Raw genomic sequence first — 15444 nt, 5'->3', positions numbered from 1 at the left:
CTCATCAAATCTTTTGGCAAATCTGTTGGTACTACTTCCAGAATGCAACCAGAATTGACCACTTTGCACAATCTTGTCTGCTACTACTCTGAAACAGACCACCACCACCTCTCAGTTGGGTTATTGCATCAGCCTCCCATGTGATTTCTGAGCTCCCACAACTACCCCCATAGCCTCTTCTCCACACAACAGCCTGAGCAAGCTTTTTACAATATAGGTTAAACAACATCACTCATGTTCAAAGTCTTCCTATGATCCATGTCACTCAGATCACCTTCAGTCACACAATCTGTCATCAGCTCTTTGACCTCACCTGTTGTCTCTTGCCCTTAAACACTCTGCTCTCATGACTCTACATACACCATACCACCCCTGCCCCAGGGCCTTTGCACTAGCTGTTTCTCTGCCCTGGAACACACCGTCCCCTGTGTTTCTGTAGTCCTTCAAGTCTACTTAAATATCTCCTTCCAGTCAGAGTCTACCCCAAGCAAACTCCAACTCCTATTCCTCACCAACTTGAGCCCCCCCATTCTACTCCTCCCTAACACGATGGTATTTACTACCTTTAACATTCAATACAGTTTTCTTCCTTATTGTATTTGTAGTTTCTGCTTCCCTGAACTATAAGTGACACTAGAGCATCGATTTTTACCTGTTTGATGCACTGATTCACCCCAAGGCTAGACAATTGGGGTAGATACTGACAAATAGCACATAAATGTCATTGCATATATTTAAAAAATTAAAGAATATGTAACTAGTTCAACAATTAACAAAACCACTCAAATATTTCAACAAGTGTGGTATATTATCCAAACTGTTTTAGAATTTTTACTCAGGTGGCTGAGCTCCTGACCCATCTCAGACTGCATCTCAATCACGGCAGGCACACTAAGCCTCCAGAAACACAGATGTCCTGAGCCTAGACATACAGGAAGGAAAGGCCTCAAGGATTTAAATCTTTCAGAGAAGTAAAATACTTCTTCACCTTTTTCAAACAAGTAAAACAAATACTTCTGAGGAGTTATAGTGTGGTATCCCAGAGAGCAGATGAAGAGAAGTACTTTTGTGACATCAGAGTCGTACCTAGACATTCCACAAAGACATCCCAGCTTTCTAGCATGGATGTTTCTCATACACAATAATTTGTCTTCAAAGGGTGAAAAAAAAAAAGCACATCTTGTCTTTATCTGTCTCATCAAAGCCTCCTTCCCGACCCTCTTGCAGTATTTGAGAACTAGCACCATGATTTGTAGGTAGGATTATTCAGACAACCTCCACACATTTGCTGAAGTGTATGCCATTCTTCCCAGGGTACACCCTGTATCAGGGTGGACAAAGTCAATCCCCAGCCTCTTTCTACAGACCAGACTGGAGGGGATTTGCATCTTCCCATCCACATAAGCATGACCCCCTTTTCCCTAGGTGGCAATCGCAACACACTTTGGAGACTGAAGGAGACTGTCTGATGGACTTTTTATTTTCTGAGATTCATCTTTTAAAAAATTGCATCATAAAGCATTGACTTATGCAAACATCTAACACAGGCCACTATTTCTAAGGTTTCTCAGGTATCTGAATTGATAGGAAGCATTTGTGCAAAAACAGGAATATTCTGGTTTCTGCTGAGGTTGTCACCTCCAAGAAAAATGATATAAGAGCATTTTTGTAAAGATGAAAATGTTCAAAGCCAAAAATACCATTGCTTTGATAAAAAAGAAAAGTTTTTGTTTTACAAAGAAGGAGATTAAGAGGCTTACCAATGATCTGCCTAACGAGGAAGTCCCTCAGTGGAAATGACATCTTGGTTTCTTTCTTCCAACCCTGCATTCTCTCCACCACACAAGGATATCCCAAGATAAGCACAACCGGGCAGTCTTCAGCCTTTTAACTTACCACCATGAGATGGATTTTCCTGTGACATCACCATCTTCACCAAAAATACAATGATGAGGGGAGGGAGGACAAGAGGGAAAAGCAGGGGATCGTGAACTAAAATTGAATTCCAGACATGATAATGTTGGGATGGACCTAACTACTATGTATAACTAGAATGCTCTATTTTTTTTTAAAAAAGACAGAATATACAGTCAAAAATTATATTGACAAGCTATTGTGCATGATGCATAATATTAAATAGGCAGGAGGGAGTAAGACATCAGGTCACATGTCCTTAAAAATGGGACCACAATCACCTGGACAGGGGATCAACTTCTGCATGGTGACCCACCACTCTACCCCGATCAGGGATGGGATGCAGGTGAGTTGTCACCTGTAGAACCTCATAACCAGTGTTTGTCCCTGTTCTCATAACTAACATCACACTCAAGCCTGTCCCTTTAATAATCTCACATTTAGCCACTCACTTTCTACTGAGCTTTGGAGAAAGCTCAGAAGGTGGTGTGATCAGAGCCAGCATGCAGGGACAGCAAAACCTGTGTTACCCAGGTCCACGTGTGGGAGCAGGATGCTTATGAGAACAGCATTCATCATACAGAGAAGAAGGAACCTAGGCTGAGCCCCCCAGCCTACAGCAGTGTGGCTTCCCTCCCTCAACACATTTTCATGACCGTCCTTTCATGGTCTGACCCCATTCGATGTCCACACTTAGCCTCAAGTTCAATGAGTCCTAGATGACCACAGCCTCCATTCTTTGTTGCAAACATGCCCTGCCTGTCCTGCCTTTCTGGTCCTGCCTTAGTGACACCCAATTTCTCCTCCCAGTCCTCTAGATGGTCCTGCTGTTCTAGGTTTTAGACTTCCTGTTTTCTCTCCTCCTGTGGACATCTCCAACAAAATCACACTATTTAAATTTAAATTATTACTTCCTACATAACTCCTACATTCCTAATCCACTGACCTAGGCCTCTGGAACCCCTCACCACCCTGCACAGCATGCAGCACCTGGCCTAATTTTTAAGGATTTGTCCGAACAAGGAAATCTTCCTTTTTCCCCAAGTGAAGACAAGCAGAGTCTGGAGCCAGACATGCACAGCTCTTGTAAATATTGTTCATCAACTATATTCTAAGGATATTTAAAGCAGTAGATGCCTGATATCAAATTAAAATTCCACTTGATCACATTAAGTTGTCTCTTGGAATACTCGGGATCGGTTCCAGGATGCCCTGCAGATACCAGAACCCACAGATGCTCAGGTCTCATATAAAATAGAGCAGTATTGCATATAACTTACACAATCCTTCTGTGTACTTTAAATCATCTCTATGTTACTTGTATTACCGACTATGAGACCTATATGTCACTTCATTCACAAGAATTCAGCATATAGCATGGAGCATGCCTAATTCAAATTTTGCTCTCAGGAACTTTCTGGAATTTTCTTTTCAAAGAGTTTCATTCTGCAATTGGTTGAATTTGTGGATGCAGAGGGCTAACTGTATCTCACCCATCACATGTCTACATAAATATCACACATATATATAAAAAAATGGGAAGTTAAGAGGAAGAATAGATTTTAAAAAGAAAACTATTTGGGATGACTATAGAAAAGCTCAAAGATCTTTGTCTCTATTCTGTTTTCCAAATGCAAAATTCCTTTCCCTGCAGGCAGACACTGCAGGAAAGCTCAGCTTGACTACAGTTACTTACAGGTCACTGGTGTGGCATGGGTAGGGGGCTGCCTGCGTCTGAGTGGTCGGCTCCAGGGCTTCCTGGCCAGTCTGCACCTCAATGATGGCTCTTTCAATCATCTCTTGCAGTGGGACAAAGATGTAGTTATATTTGAAACCATTGGCTGGTAGACTCTGAGGATGGAACTTCCAAGAAGGGTTTTTTATCAAATCTGTTCTCATGCTATGTAAGACACTGGTTCGAATTGTATACGTGACATGGGGTGGCAATCTGAGAGATGCTGATCTGATTCTCTTGCTGACTAAGGAACTGTTGAATATGACACCTAGTGGCAGAAAAATAAAGCATCATCACAACTTAGGCAGGGGCACACACCTGTCACAGTGCTCAGACTGGAAGGCTGGTATATTGTGGGCTTCAGCACAGCCTCTGACTCCTGCAGGAAGAGGCTCCAGCTCCAGGAAGGCAAAAGCAAGGCTCAGTTCCACAGGTAACTCGTGATAAGCTTGATCCAAGACCTGATTCCCAGCCCAACGCACTTTTTTATCTTTATTAGTAAAACCATTCTATGGTGACATCAGATAAAGATAGTATTTGCTTTGCCATTTTTGAAGGATTTGAAAAATTATGTGAGGCTTCTCAATAACCAGTTCTTCCTTCCCTCAAGTGGCAGATGCACCTGGGGTACAGAATCCATCTCTTTGGTGTTATGCAGCATTTATAACTCAAGTATACAGATTCTGTCTTCTGTCACGTGGATTCTTTATATTTCATGCACAAACCCTCTTATGAGCTGTGTTCTCCCAAAATTCATATGTTGAAGTCCTAAGCCCCAGGACTTCAGAATGTGGCATTGGAGATAACTTCTTGAGAGGAATTATCAAGACAAAGTGAGACCCGTAGGATGGACCCAAATTCAAAATATAACATTGTTCTTATGAAAAGGGGAAACTTGGACACAGAGACAACATAAAGGGAAGCTTATATAAAGACATATAAGAAGACAACCATCAATGAGCCAATGAAAGACTTGTACAGAAGATCTGTCCCTCACAGCCTTCAAACAGAACTAATGAATGTCTTGATCTTATATCGTCAGCTTCCAGAACAAATTTCTGTCGCTTATGTCGCCCAAGTTATAATACTTTAATATGGTGGTCCCAGCAAATCAATATAAAACCTCAATAAAAAATAATTAATTGGGAACTGTAAATGTAGCTCAGTGGTAGAGCATGTACTTAGTTTGTACTAAGTTTGTAAAAGCCCTGGAATCAATATCCAGCACCCAAATTAATAAAAATAATAATAAATTTTTGCTCAAAAAGAATAAAAGGACATATCACATTTATCCTATTTATCTTGAATAGGTACACATATAGTAATGGACTCTAACTGACCACTGCTTTTTTCTCACCCAAACCAGGATATTAAGATACTGTTTAAAACAAAGAGTATACAGGAAATCAAAGCATAACTTCAGTCAGGAAAAATGTAACCACAAAATAATGTCAAAAATAGTAAAAACAGATATAGCAAGTTGCATTATCTTCAGGATACTAAAAAATGTCATTAGTCATTATGGCATGAAGCCCAGTTTTCCATTAACTTGATGTGTATATTTCTGCTTTATTTATGTTTTATCTGGAAAAGACCCCTTTTCTTTTAGAGCCAACATAAGGTACCTTAAGGGAGAAATGTGATGCAAAATAACCACCTTGGAGAGGCAGTGCCCTTATGAACATATTTGCTTCTCACTTACTGGCCAAGAAGTTGTTCTGCTGCATGAGTTCCTGTGCTTTAGTCTCCAGGATGTCAGCAGACTCTACAGCCTGGAAGCGGTCCAGCACCACACAAGAAGAAAGATTCACCAAGACTTGGCCCAAGAAACGGAAGTGTCCAGACCCTGCATGGTTAAACATCTTCTCCAGCATGCCTCCTGAGGAAAGAAAACAGATAAGGACACATCAACTCCTGTTTCACTTCAGTGCTTACTACTCATATAAGGGATCATGACAGTGAATTCAAAAATGAATATGAATTCCTTCATTCAAAATTTCTCAAAAGTGTGAAATTTTGTTCATATGCAAAATTTGCTACTTAGTTGCCAACAGCAAATTCTACTTTTTTATAAGTTCTCTATAACACTGATATATCTAAATGGAAAAAAAAATAGTTTCAGCACAAAGGACAAGATTGCATCCCAGGGAAATCTGTGACAGTGAGAGCTGGACAAAATAAACAAGGAGGGAATGGTCTATGAACAGCAGGGAAAAACCTTTCAGAGAACTCAGCAAAAAAGGAAAAAGTTGATGTTCCATCTTGGGACGAGTAACACTAAACAGTATGCCTCCTCTGAAGTGTGAAAATCACTTTACGGCAATGATTTTACAAAAAAAAATTATCAATATGTATTGGCACTGAGGAAACAGTCCTCCTACAGTCTCTGCCTGAGATTGTACATTGGAAATGAAATACACCAAGACATTAGCACTGGCAATAACTTGGCTCTGGAAGTTGAACTTCAAACATTTTTCAGGGAAAAATACTGGGAATGTCTTGTTTGGGTTTTTTTTGTTTTTGTTTGTTTTCACTTAGTTTCAGAATGTAATTGGAAAAAACAAAGGACCTGAAGGAAGAGTATGGAATAAATACCCAGAACACAGTCTGAGGAGGGAAAAGCATGGTGAGAGATCACAGAACACATGGGTGGCTGGGCAGAAAGGAGCTTTACAGTTTGCTATGCCAGAGGTCCTGCCAGTGGGTGATGCTCTCACAACCTCAGGTCATGGACCACTTACAGAGGGCAAGTGAGCCTCCCATTCTGGAGGTGCTCTGAGAGAAAGTCACCCTTCTCCCCACTGTTCTGGAAAGCTGCTCACATAGCTGGTATGATGTTCATTGCAGAAGGAGCTCCATCCACCCTCTCCTTAATGACATCCAGAGAAGAGTCTCTTTCCCCACTCAGGATTGTATAAAGAAGTGAATTATAAAGAACTGAACACACATGAACATATGCCAACATATTTATACACACTCAGAAAAACACACAGCCAATTATAAAACTACATAGGTAAAAATTACTATGTGGAATAGCTATTAGTTGCCGATGAACACTGTGTTGGCTCTGGGGACCTGCATATTCTAGTCTCAAGAAGTTGGGGGACATCATCTTCTGGACATCCTCCTATCCACAAGCACTATAAAAAGTTAGGTTACTACTCGCTCTTATAAGAGAAAATCTCAAGGCACCATTCGAAAACCACATCAATTGAAGAGACACATAATTGACGGGCAGTTTTTATTTCTCAACAGTTTCACAGTCAACAATTTCTAAGGTTTAGAGCAAGAAAGAATATTGTCCTGTTTGGTTGATGCAACCAGAGAAGAACTACATGGATCCCGAATTAGGGGTCTTCCACCTTGGTGTGTCCTGAGGCCCCTGCAACTAGGAAGGTATTTTCCATTTTGGGGAATGGGAGGGAGACCACCACAGAATAGCTTGGCAAGCCCTCAAGGAGAGGTTCTGAGCCTCTGAGTCAATGGCATGGCCTTGGCATTGACCTAGAATGCTAAAAGGGATGGCTGTGGTCTGTTCTAGCCTCCATACACCCTTTCCTGGTGCCAGAACCTCCTCACTGAATAGAGGGTACAGGATACTAGTTTCAACAGTTTCTAGTTATGGAGCCCTCTGTTCCTAGAGATGGAAATAGGTCCTGGGTCTTGGGGTCTAAGTGTCAAATGGAGTTGAGTACTTGCTCACCACTCCCTAGTGGGCTGCTATGGATGTTTAATCCCCATCCTGTTTATGAAATGGGAATAACAATAATGTACTCTGTAATTATCATCTTAAGATACAATAAAATAAAGCAAGTAATATATCTGGTCCTCACTGTGTCCAGTGCAGAGTAAGCATGCAATCAAAATTCCACAGTATCATAGTTTTAATATATAAACTTGATATTATAAATCTGATATATTAATATCATAGTTATTAATATATTAACTTGATTTCTAATAGAAGCACAGACAAAACACACTGACTCTAACTTTCTCTAAGCCTTAGATATCAGTTCAGGTAACATGGCATAATTGGAGCCATGTTCTGTGTGGCAGGTGGATTTCCAGGCTTCCACCCACCGCGATCCTCCTCACCCAAGATGGGAAGTTCGGCACCCCCATTTGTCTGTTCTGGAGACTCAGATGACTGCACAATGGTCTGGCTTGGCTGATGCAGGAACAAAACTGACACCAGTAGTTTTTAATATTTTCTAGTCCATTTCCTCTATGTCCTTCTATAAGATGGCACATGTGTCTGAAACTGCCCTTGACTGGTGACCCCAGAATGCAGTGTTGACCTGTCTAGTTCCCCTGCAGACACTGGTAGATGAGTAGAGGTTGGAGGTGGACTATGCAAGGAGAAGACGGAGACCCTGGATAAGTCTTTACAAGGCAGAATTTTTGTAAAATGACATCAATGCATATGAGAAAAAAAAATTAGTCTATGACTCATTTATTTGAGTATAAAATTACTTATCAATTTCCTCCAATTAGTGAAGCAAAAGTCATGCCTTTACATAGTTCATCATATTCTCTCCATGACTTTTCGTGAGTCCTGGTACACTGCCTGGCACCGGCTACAGTTGCTACAGTCTCCACATAGCAGGGTCTAGAGATGTCATTTTTTGCTGTGAAATGCTCCTGCAAGGTGTGGTCTTTATGGGTTATGCAGTGGCTGTGATGAAAACTCCCTTGGAGATTCTGTTGTTTTCTAAATAGCATGAATATAAAGCTAAGCTTGGGTATTCTTATGCGCGATGATAGTGTTGGGAGCTATCAAAACATAAGACACCTGAGTGCTGCAAAATTGACAAGACACAGCTTCACTCCAGTAGCAGTTCTACTATTTATTCCATGTCTGACATCAAAAAGTTATTCAATCTGTCAGAGTTTCAGTTTCCTTATTTATAGCATGTGAAAAGCAGAACTATCCCCATGAGATTGTTGTGACACTTAAAGTTTTATACATGTTTGTATGTATATATGTTATATATAAGTACGTAAGCTTTGCCTGTGACTAGATATTGAAGCATTATTATACATATGATACATAGCTTCATCCTGCGGTGTTACCACAGTGTTACTGAATGTAAAGTATTACCGTATTTATAATTGATGAAGAAGATAGCTGAGCTCCCATCAATCATCTATTTTTGATTCCTCTGCATGAAACTAAGCACAACATCTAAAAAAGAGAAGACCAAATAATACAGTATCCATTGTGGGGGGCTTCAATATTTCAAGGAAGAGTTGTAAAGTGATTAATTTTATAGAACAGATCAAACTGAGAATATCTTTACACTGCATTGTTATGTGCTGACCATTTGTCATGAAATATGTTTCCCTGTACTTAGAAAATTTAGCTGCATATAGATCTGAATGTTAAATGTAATAAATAGTGGCTTGACTTCAGTGCAGTATAGTTTTAATTATCTTCCAGGGGAGGAATCAAAGCTAGCTGATTTTTAAACAAGGTCTTAAGAAGTTGAATCATGTATATAATTGGAAGGCATAAACACAGAGGTGGGAAAATACATATGTAAGCATGTCTGCATGTGTGTGGTGTGGGATGTGTGTGTATATTCAGTCATTTATGCCCATGGTTCCATATTTATGGTTCTGCCTCCACAGATTCAGTCAACTTCAGATCAAAAATAGTTCAAAAAACTATTTTGTGTTTGGACTGAACATGTACAGTCCCTGTACTTGTACAAGTACACTACATATACTTGCAATTACACCCTAGACAATATAGTACAAATATTTTCATAGCATTTACATTTTATTTGGTATTATAAGTAATCCAGAAGAGGATGGGCATAGGTTATAATACTACACCATTATATATAAGGAACTTGAGCAACTGTGGATTTGGTATCTCTAGGGGGGTCTTAGAAGCAATTCCCTGAAGATACAAAGAACAAAGGTATATATATATATATATATATATATATATATATATATATATATATATACACACACATACAAATACTTATGCACACACATCCCCACACACACATATAATTAGGGTTAGGCATGAGAGGAAAAGTTGCTCATGAATCTCGCTGGGTCTTAGAACATTGTGCTGATCTCCATCTGAGAAGAAAGCAACAACATCCTTGTTGGGTAACAGTTCCCACATAGATTGACTGATAAACTGTAGTTAGGTATTAATTGCACATTCTATCACTGTGGAGATTCATATGTTCTCTCTAACCTGCAGGAATAAGAGACACTGCTGAGGGAGAAGGGTGGAATACAGAGGACAGGACTCTGGGGATAAACCCTGAGGGGCCTGAATGAGGTCTTCTTGTCTTCCCGGATCACTCCATCTCTTATGGTATGTAGTAGATATGGAACAAGGGAGAACATAAAGGGCCTTTGGAACAGGAGGAGTCAAGGGAAAGATATACAGGCCCACTCTTAGTCCTAAACGGCAATAAGAATCCTTTGGTTCACATATAGGTGAACATAGTATAAAATTCTGTGATCATTGGGTTTCCCCCAGACAACAATAAAAGATAGCTACTGTTTTCCATTCAATGAATATAACTAAGTATCCTAGGCATAGCAAGAATTAGCAATTGCAGACTGGAGAATTTCAGAACCTAATTCTTTTCAACAAATGACTCCGTCCTATTATTCTAAGGGGATGGTTTTTAATCCATGCATAGCAGTCAGTTGGGGCCTATAATATGTTGTGATGGGCTACCTTACTCATTATAGGATGTTTAGTAGTACTCAAGCTTCTTCCTATTAGATACCAGTAACATCTCACCAGCTATGACAACCAAAATAACCTTCAGACATTGCCAATTGCCACTGGGGAATGCCAGCTGAGAATCATTAATATGAACTGAGTCACAATAATTTTCACTTATATAAAAATTTCCACTCAGATTTTAACATCAATAGGTAAGGGAATCCTTGAAAGAGAGAACTTAAAATAAGTCAACAAAAAATGGTAACAAAAAATGCTAAAGATAAAAATGACTTTATCTTTTAAGCGGAGGTAAAAATGTCACAGAAATAATGACAAGAAAACTTCCCCTAATTAAAGGATGATAGTCTTCAGATTAAAAGGACTTATTGAAGAAGATTCCATTTAATATAGCAGAGGACAACTTATTTCTGAGAAATTTTCCTACCAAGAAAAACTAGAAAATATGAATGACATTTTAAAACTCTTTATGATGTCTTTGGAAATCTTCCAAGGTAGCAAAGACTTGAAGTTCTAAGATCTTTTGAAAGAGAAGGAAAAGCTCTACTATTTGGTTCCACCAAGGACTAGGAGGATCCTCCTTCGGCAATCCCTTGACTTCAAGGATTACTTGACCTGTAGACCCTAGTAAATACTAACTTTTGTGATAGCATCTTAAGGAGGTTACTCAGGGACAGAAGCAAATTATAAATCAGTTCTGATTAAATAAGAGGTGTGGCTCTACTATAGCTCTCTCTCTCTGCTAGAAGCAGCGAAATGATATTATCTGAAGAAAGATAATACCACTTGGAGACTCAAACTTAGTTTTGTAATTTTTAATACATAATGCCTGGTATTTAATGAAAAAAATACCTAATGTTCCTGGAGATAAGACAAAATAACCAAAAACAAAACAAAACAAAACTAAACTAAACAAAAACAAAAACAAAACAAGAGAAAAAATAGACTTTAATAAAAATCCACAAAAAGACTGAATTATTATAGTTAACAACATGCACTTCAAAATGTGATTATTATTTCCAAAAGTTAGATTGAAATAGTGGAACCTTTAGTAGAGAGTTAAAAAATATTTTAAAAAAGAATAAATTTAAATATGAATGGAAAATATAATCACTGAAATAAAAAGCTCCACGGGAGTGTCTAATATCAGATTAGACTCAACTGAAAAGAGAATTAATAGAATAAAAAACTGGCAAAAACAATTCCCAAACTGAAGCAGAGAGAGAAAACAAGAGGTTGGGAAACATTGCAAAGGATATAAAAATCATAGGGACAGTGTGAAAAGTTTTAGTCATGTTTAATTAGAGTTGCAGAAAATGACAGAGAAATGGTCAGAATATATATTTTATGACATAGCAGCCAAGACTTTTCCAAAATGTAAGACATCAAGCCACTGATTCAGAAGTGCTACAAAATCAAGCTGAATTTTTTTATTTAAAAAAAATACCAAAGCAAGTCATATTAAGACTGCTGAAAAGGAAAGGGAAGAAATGGGGGAAAGGAGAGTAGGGAGAGAAAACAAGAAGGGAGAGAGAAAAGGAAAGAGAGAAAGAAGAGAAGGGAAGAGAAAGGGAGAGAGGAAAGGAAGAATTTAAATATTGATGGGGAAATACAAACATCTGTATATGTTCTCAATAGAAAATAAAATACAGTCTCAAAATATATAAGGTCAAATATATAAGCCCGGAATTTAAAAGAGACAGACAGACCTACAATGATAATGGGAAATTTAAACACACACCTCTTAATAACTGACAGAACAAGCAGATGGGATATACAGGATTGTACTAGACAGTCCCAGATTATAAGCATAAACCAACGTTACCCATGTGTACAGGCATTAAGTGAGTCTCAACAGATTTCAAACTAATGTCATTATCTTGACAGAGTACATTCCTTGACCACTGTGAAAAAGAGATATAAAGATAATAGAAAAGTCCAAATATGTAGAAACTATAGTCTTTTAAATAGCCCAACACAAAAAATTGTACTACAGATGAAAAGAATAGTTTTGATTGATAATGTAAGTAGAACATATAAAAACATGTGAGATGTATTTAAGGCAAAATTCAAAGGGAAATGTTTAGTCATGTATATATTTGCATATATATACATATATGTAAAATATGTATATTAGAAAAAAGATTAAAAGGATGGAAATTGATAATATAAGTACCCAAGTCAAGAAGTTAATTTATAAAAGGAAAGGGTTGAGGATGTGCCTAAGTGGTTGAGTGTGTCTGGGTTCAATCCCAGTTAAAAAAAAAAAAAAAACACCAAAGATCATTAAATGATTAAGTCAATAAAGAAAAGACCCAAAATTGATGAAACAGAAAGTGAACATTAAGAGATGATACACCAAATCAAACTTTTTTGTGTGTGAAAAGGTTAATAAATATTGATATTTTCTAACAAGACCGATAAAAAACAGGTGGGGTGGAAAGAAGGGTACACAAATTATTGTGTTATTAACATAAAACAATTAAGAAGAAAATAAAAGATATTTCCACTAAATCTTCAGATTTAACAAGACTAGTAGGTAAAATTACTCAGAATTCTTTTTCCTTCTTGCCCCCATGTTTGGAATGGCATTTGTGAATATGAATCCACCAAACATGGTAATAAAATAAAAATGAGGATGTGGAACCCAGGAATCATGTTATCCCACACCCAGAGAGCAGAGAATTCCCAAGAATGCAGCCCAGTGATGGTCAGAAGGATCAACCGCCCATGCAAGATCATGGGGGAGAGAGAGACTCTGCCAGCTCTTTGCATGACTAAACATAAAGATGGGTTGGCACAGTGAGGGCAGAGTGACAGAGAACAAAGGTGGCATGAAAAAGCAAGAAAACGTGAAACTTCAGAAAGGGGGACATTGTAGAAAAGGAAACTTCATTATCATGCATAGCCTGGTTCTGCATTGGACAATATTTATCTAGTCATTATGTTTTATGACAACTAAAACTGTCATATAACCAGAGTAAGAGCAACCGGGCAGGGAAACGGTGTGATGCGGAACTCAATTTGCATCCTTCGGAACAGGAAATCAATCGATAATTCCTACAATGAATAAATCAAGAAAGACTATTATAGGCATATCATTTAAGACTATAATAACCAATCCAGAAGAAATCACTAAATAAGTTTAAAGCAATTCATACTAGGGAGTAAAAATGGAAGGGAGGGCTCCTGGCACTCTTTCTTAATAACAAAGTCAATAGTTTTGAATATGAAGAACCTTCCCAGTAGAGTTTTTACAAACCGTTTTTAAAATGATAAGGATAATATGATCATTTTTGTCAAAATGCACAAACTTGCCTTCATGTAAGTATATATAAATCTATCTGAAAAAGAACTCCAAACCTTTTACAATAGCAATTTCTGATGACAGGAGGGGTAGATTTTTTTTTCTGGTTTACTTGTATCTCATAATGGTTCTATGACAGATACATATTGCTTGTATGATAAGCAAGAAATATTTTTTAAAGTTATATGAAAGTATAAAATTGACACAATGGGTAGGAAAACATTCCCAAGGATTGCATCAATATAACTTCAAATAGTCATTTTAGGACAATCGCCAGATACAGGTTAGAGGATGAATAAATGTATGTATGATGTAGGCATAAATTTTAAAAGGATGCGTGCAGAAAGGTGAGTTAATTCTTCAGCTAAGGAGTTATAAATGGAGATGTGCAGGGTCCAGCTCAGGGTAAGAGCACTTGCCTAGCATACATAAGATCCTCAGCACCACAAAATCAAAACATGCTGAATAGAGATTTGCCTCTACTTTAATCAATCTTCTGCAACCAGAGCCTTGCAGGATGCCTTTCTTCACACTGTGCTCATTCATGGAGGGTTGTGCAGTGTCATTTGGAAAATAACCCTCATTCCCTCCCAACTGATGAGAGGATCTTTGGTCTCCAAATTTGAGTGGGGGTAGGCGAAGGAATTCACTTCATAATCTAAAACTTTCATGTGAATCTCACATTCTGGGTTCCCATACACTTGTAGAAAAATGACTGAATTTCTGACTTCCCCTTAATTTTATAATAGAAGTTTACATGTGGAAAAAAACCTATTCAAAAGTTATAATGGTTCTCCACCAGAGCATTTTGAACAAATGGGACCCAAGAACGTTGCACACTGTAAGACAATCATATCAACATCCACACCATTGTATGTACAAAGGAATGAGACCATGTGTTCTGAACCAAAAGTCTTTTGGACTTCTGTCAATCCTTGGTTCCAACAATACAAGATGGGGATTGTTATAATAAGCTTTTAAGTACTACTTCATATTTTACAAAAGTGTTTTAATTACAAAAATTATTTAGGCAGCAACATTTATTTCACAATACAGATTAAGCATCCTAAAATCATAAAACCTAAAATCATCTGAAATACTTCAAAATCTGAAACTTTTGGAGTACTGAAATGAAGTCATAGGTGGAAAATCCCATATCATAAAACTTAGTTTTACAAGCATGATTAAAACTATCATATACCTTTTAACTGTGGGTAAGGTATATGTGAAGCATAAGAAATTTTGTATTTAGATTTTGATCCCATCCCTAAGCTAATTCATTATACATATACTCTACTCCAAAATCTAAAAACATCCAAAATCTCAAACAGTTCAAATCCCAAGTATTTTAGGTAAAGAATATTCACCCTGTGTTATTAACTTTAATAAAGTGGTACATTCACCACATTTTTTTTTTCATAGAAGGGAAGTACTATGCCTAATAAAAGCCTTGCTTTCCTTTAAGCAGTTTGCTTCAAGATCTGAGCCCTGTCCCATGCACAAACACAATGCCAGTGTGCCAGAGCCAGAAAACTGACATTTATCTTTTTCTTGTCTCCGGGTCTCCCAACTGGGTTAGGCTACTGACTTGGGCATGCCCTTGACATGCTCCTGAGTCTTGATTCTGTCTCACTGTCACTGCTTCTAAGCATGGGCATCCTACCTTCTGCACTGTGCTGTGGAACCAAAATAGCTCATACCCCACTCCAGATCCCTGCATGGAACTGGCTGTGTTTGTGTCTTCTATTTGTGAAACACCTAAATGAA

At 38.0% G+C, this 15444-nt stretch overlaps 1 protein-coding gene across 1 annotated transcript in view; it reads right to left on the bottom strand.

Moving 5' to 3' along the window:
* The window catches only part of Abca13 (ATP binding cassette subfamily A member 13), a 475698-nt gene that overhangs the window by 310444 nt on the left and 149810 nt on the right, over positions 1-15444 (bottom strand). The window contains 2 exon segments of the mRNA XM_047562044.1: positions 3611-3917; positions 5352-5528. Coding sequence (XP_047418000.1) covers positions 3611-3917; positions 5352-5528 — 484 coding nt within the window.

Source organism: Sciurus carolinensis, chromosome 8 (assembly GCF_902686445.1).
Source record: "Sciurus carolinensis chromosome 8, mSciCar1.2, whole genome shotgun sequence".
Lineage (NCBI taxonomy): Eukaryota > Metazoa > Chordata > Mammalia > Rodentia > Sciuridae > Sciurus > Sciurus carolinensis.
Note: the sequence above shows the minus strand (reverse complement) of the source record. Positions and strands in the feature narration are given on the sequence as shown.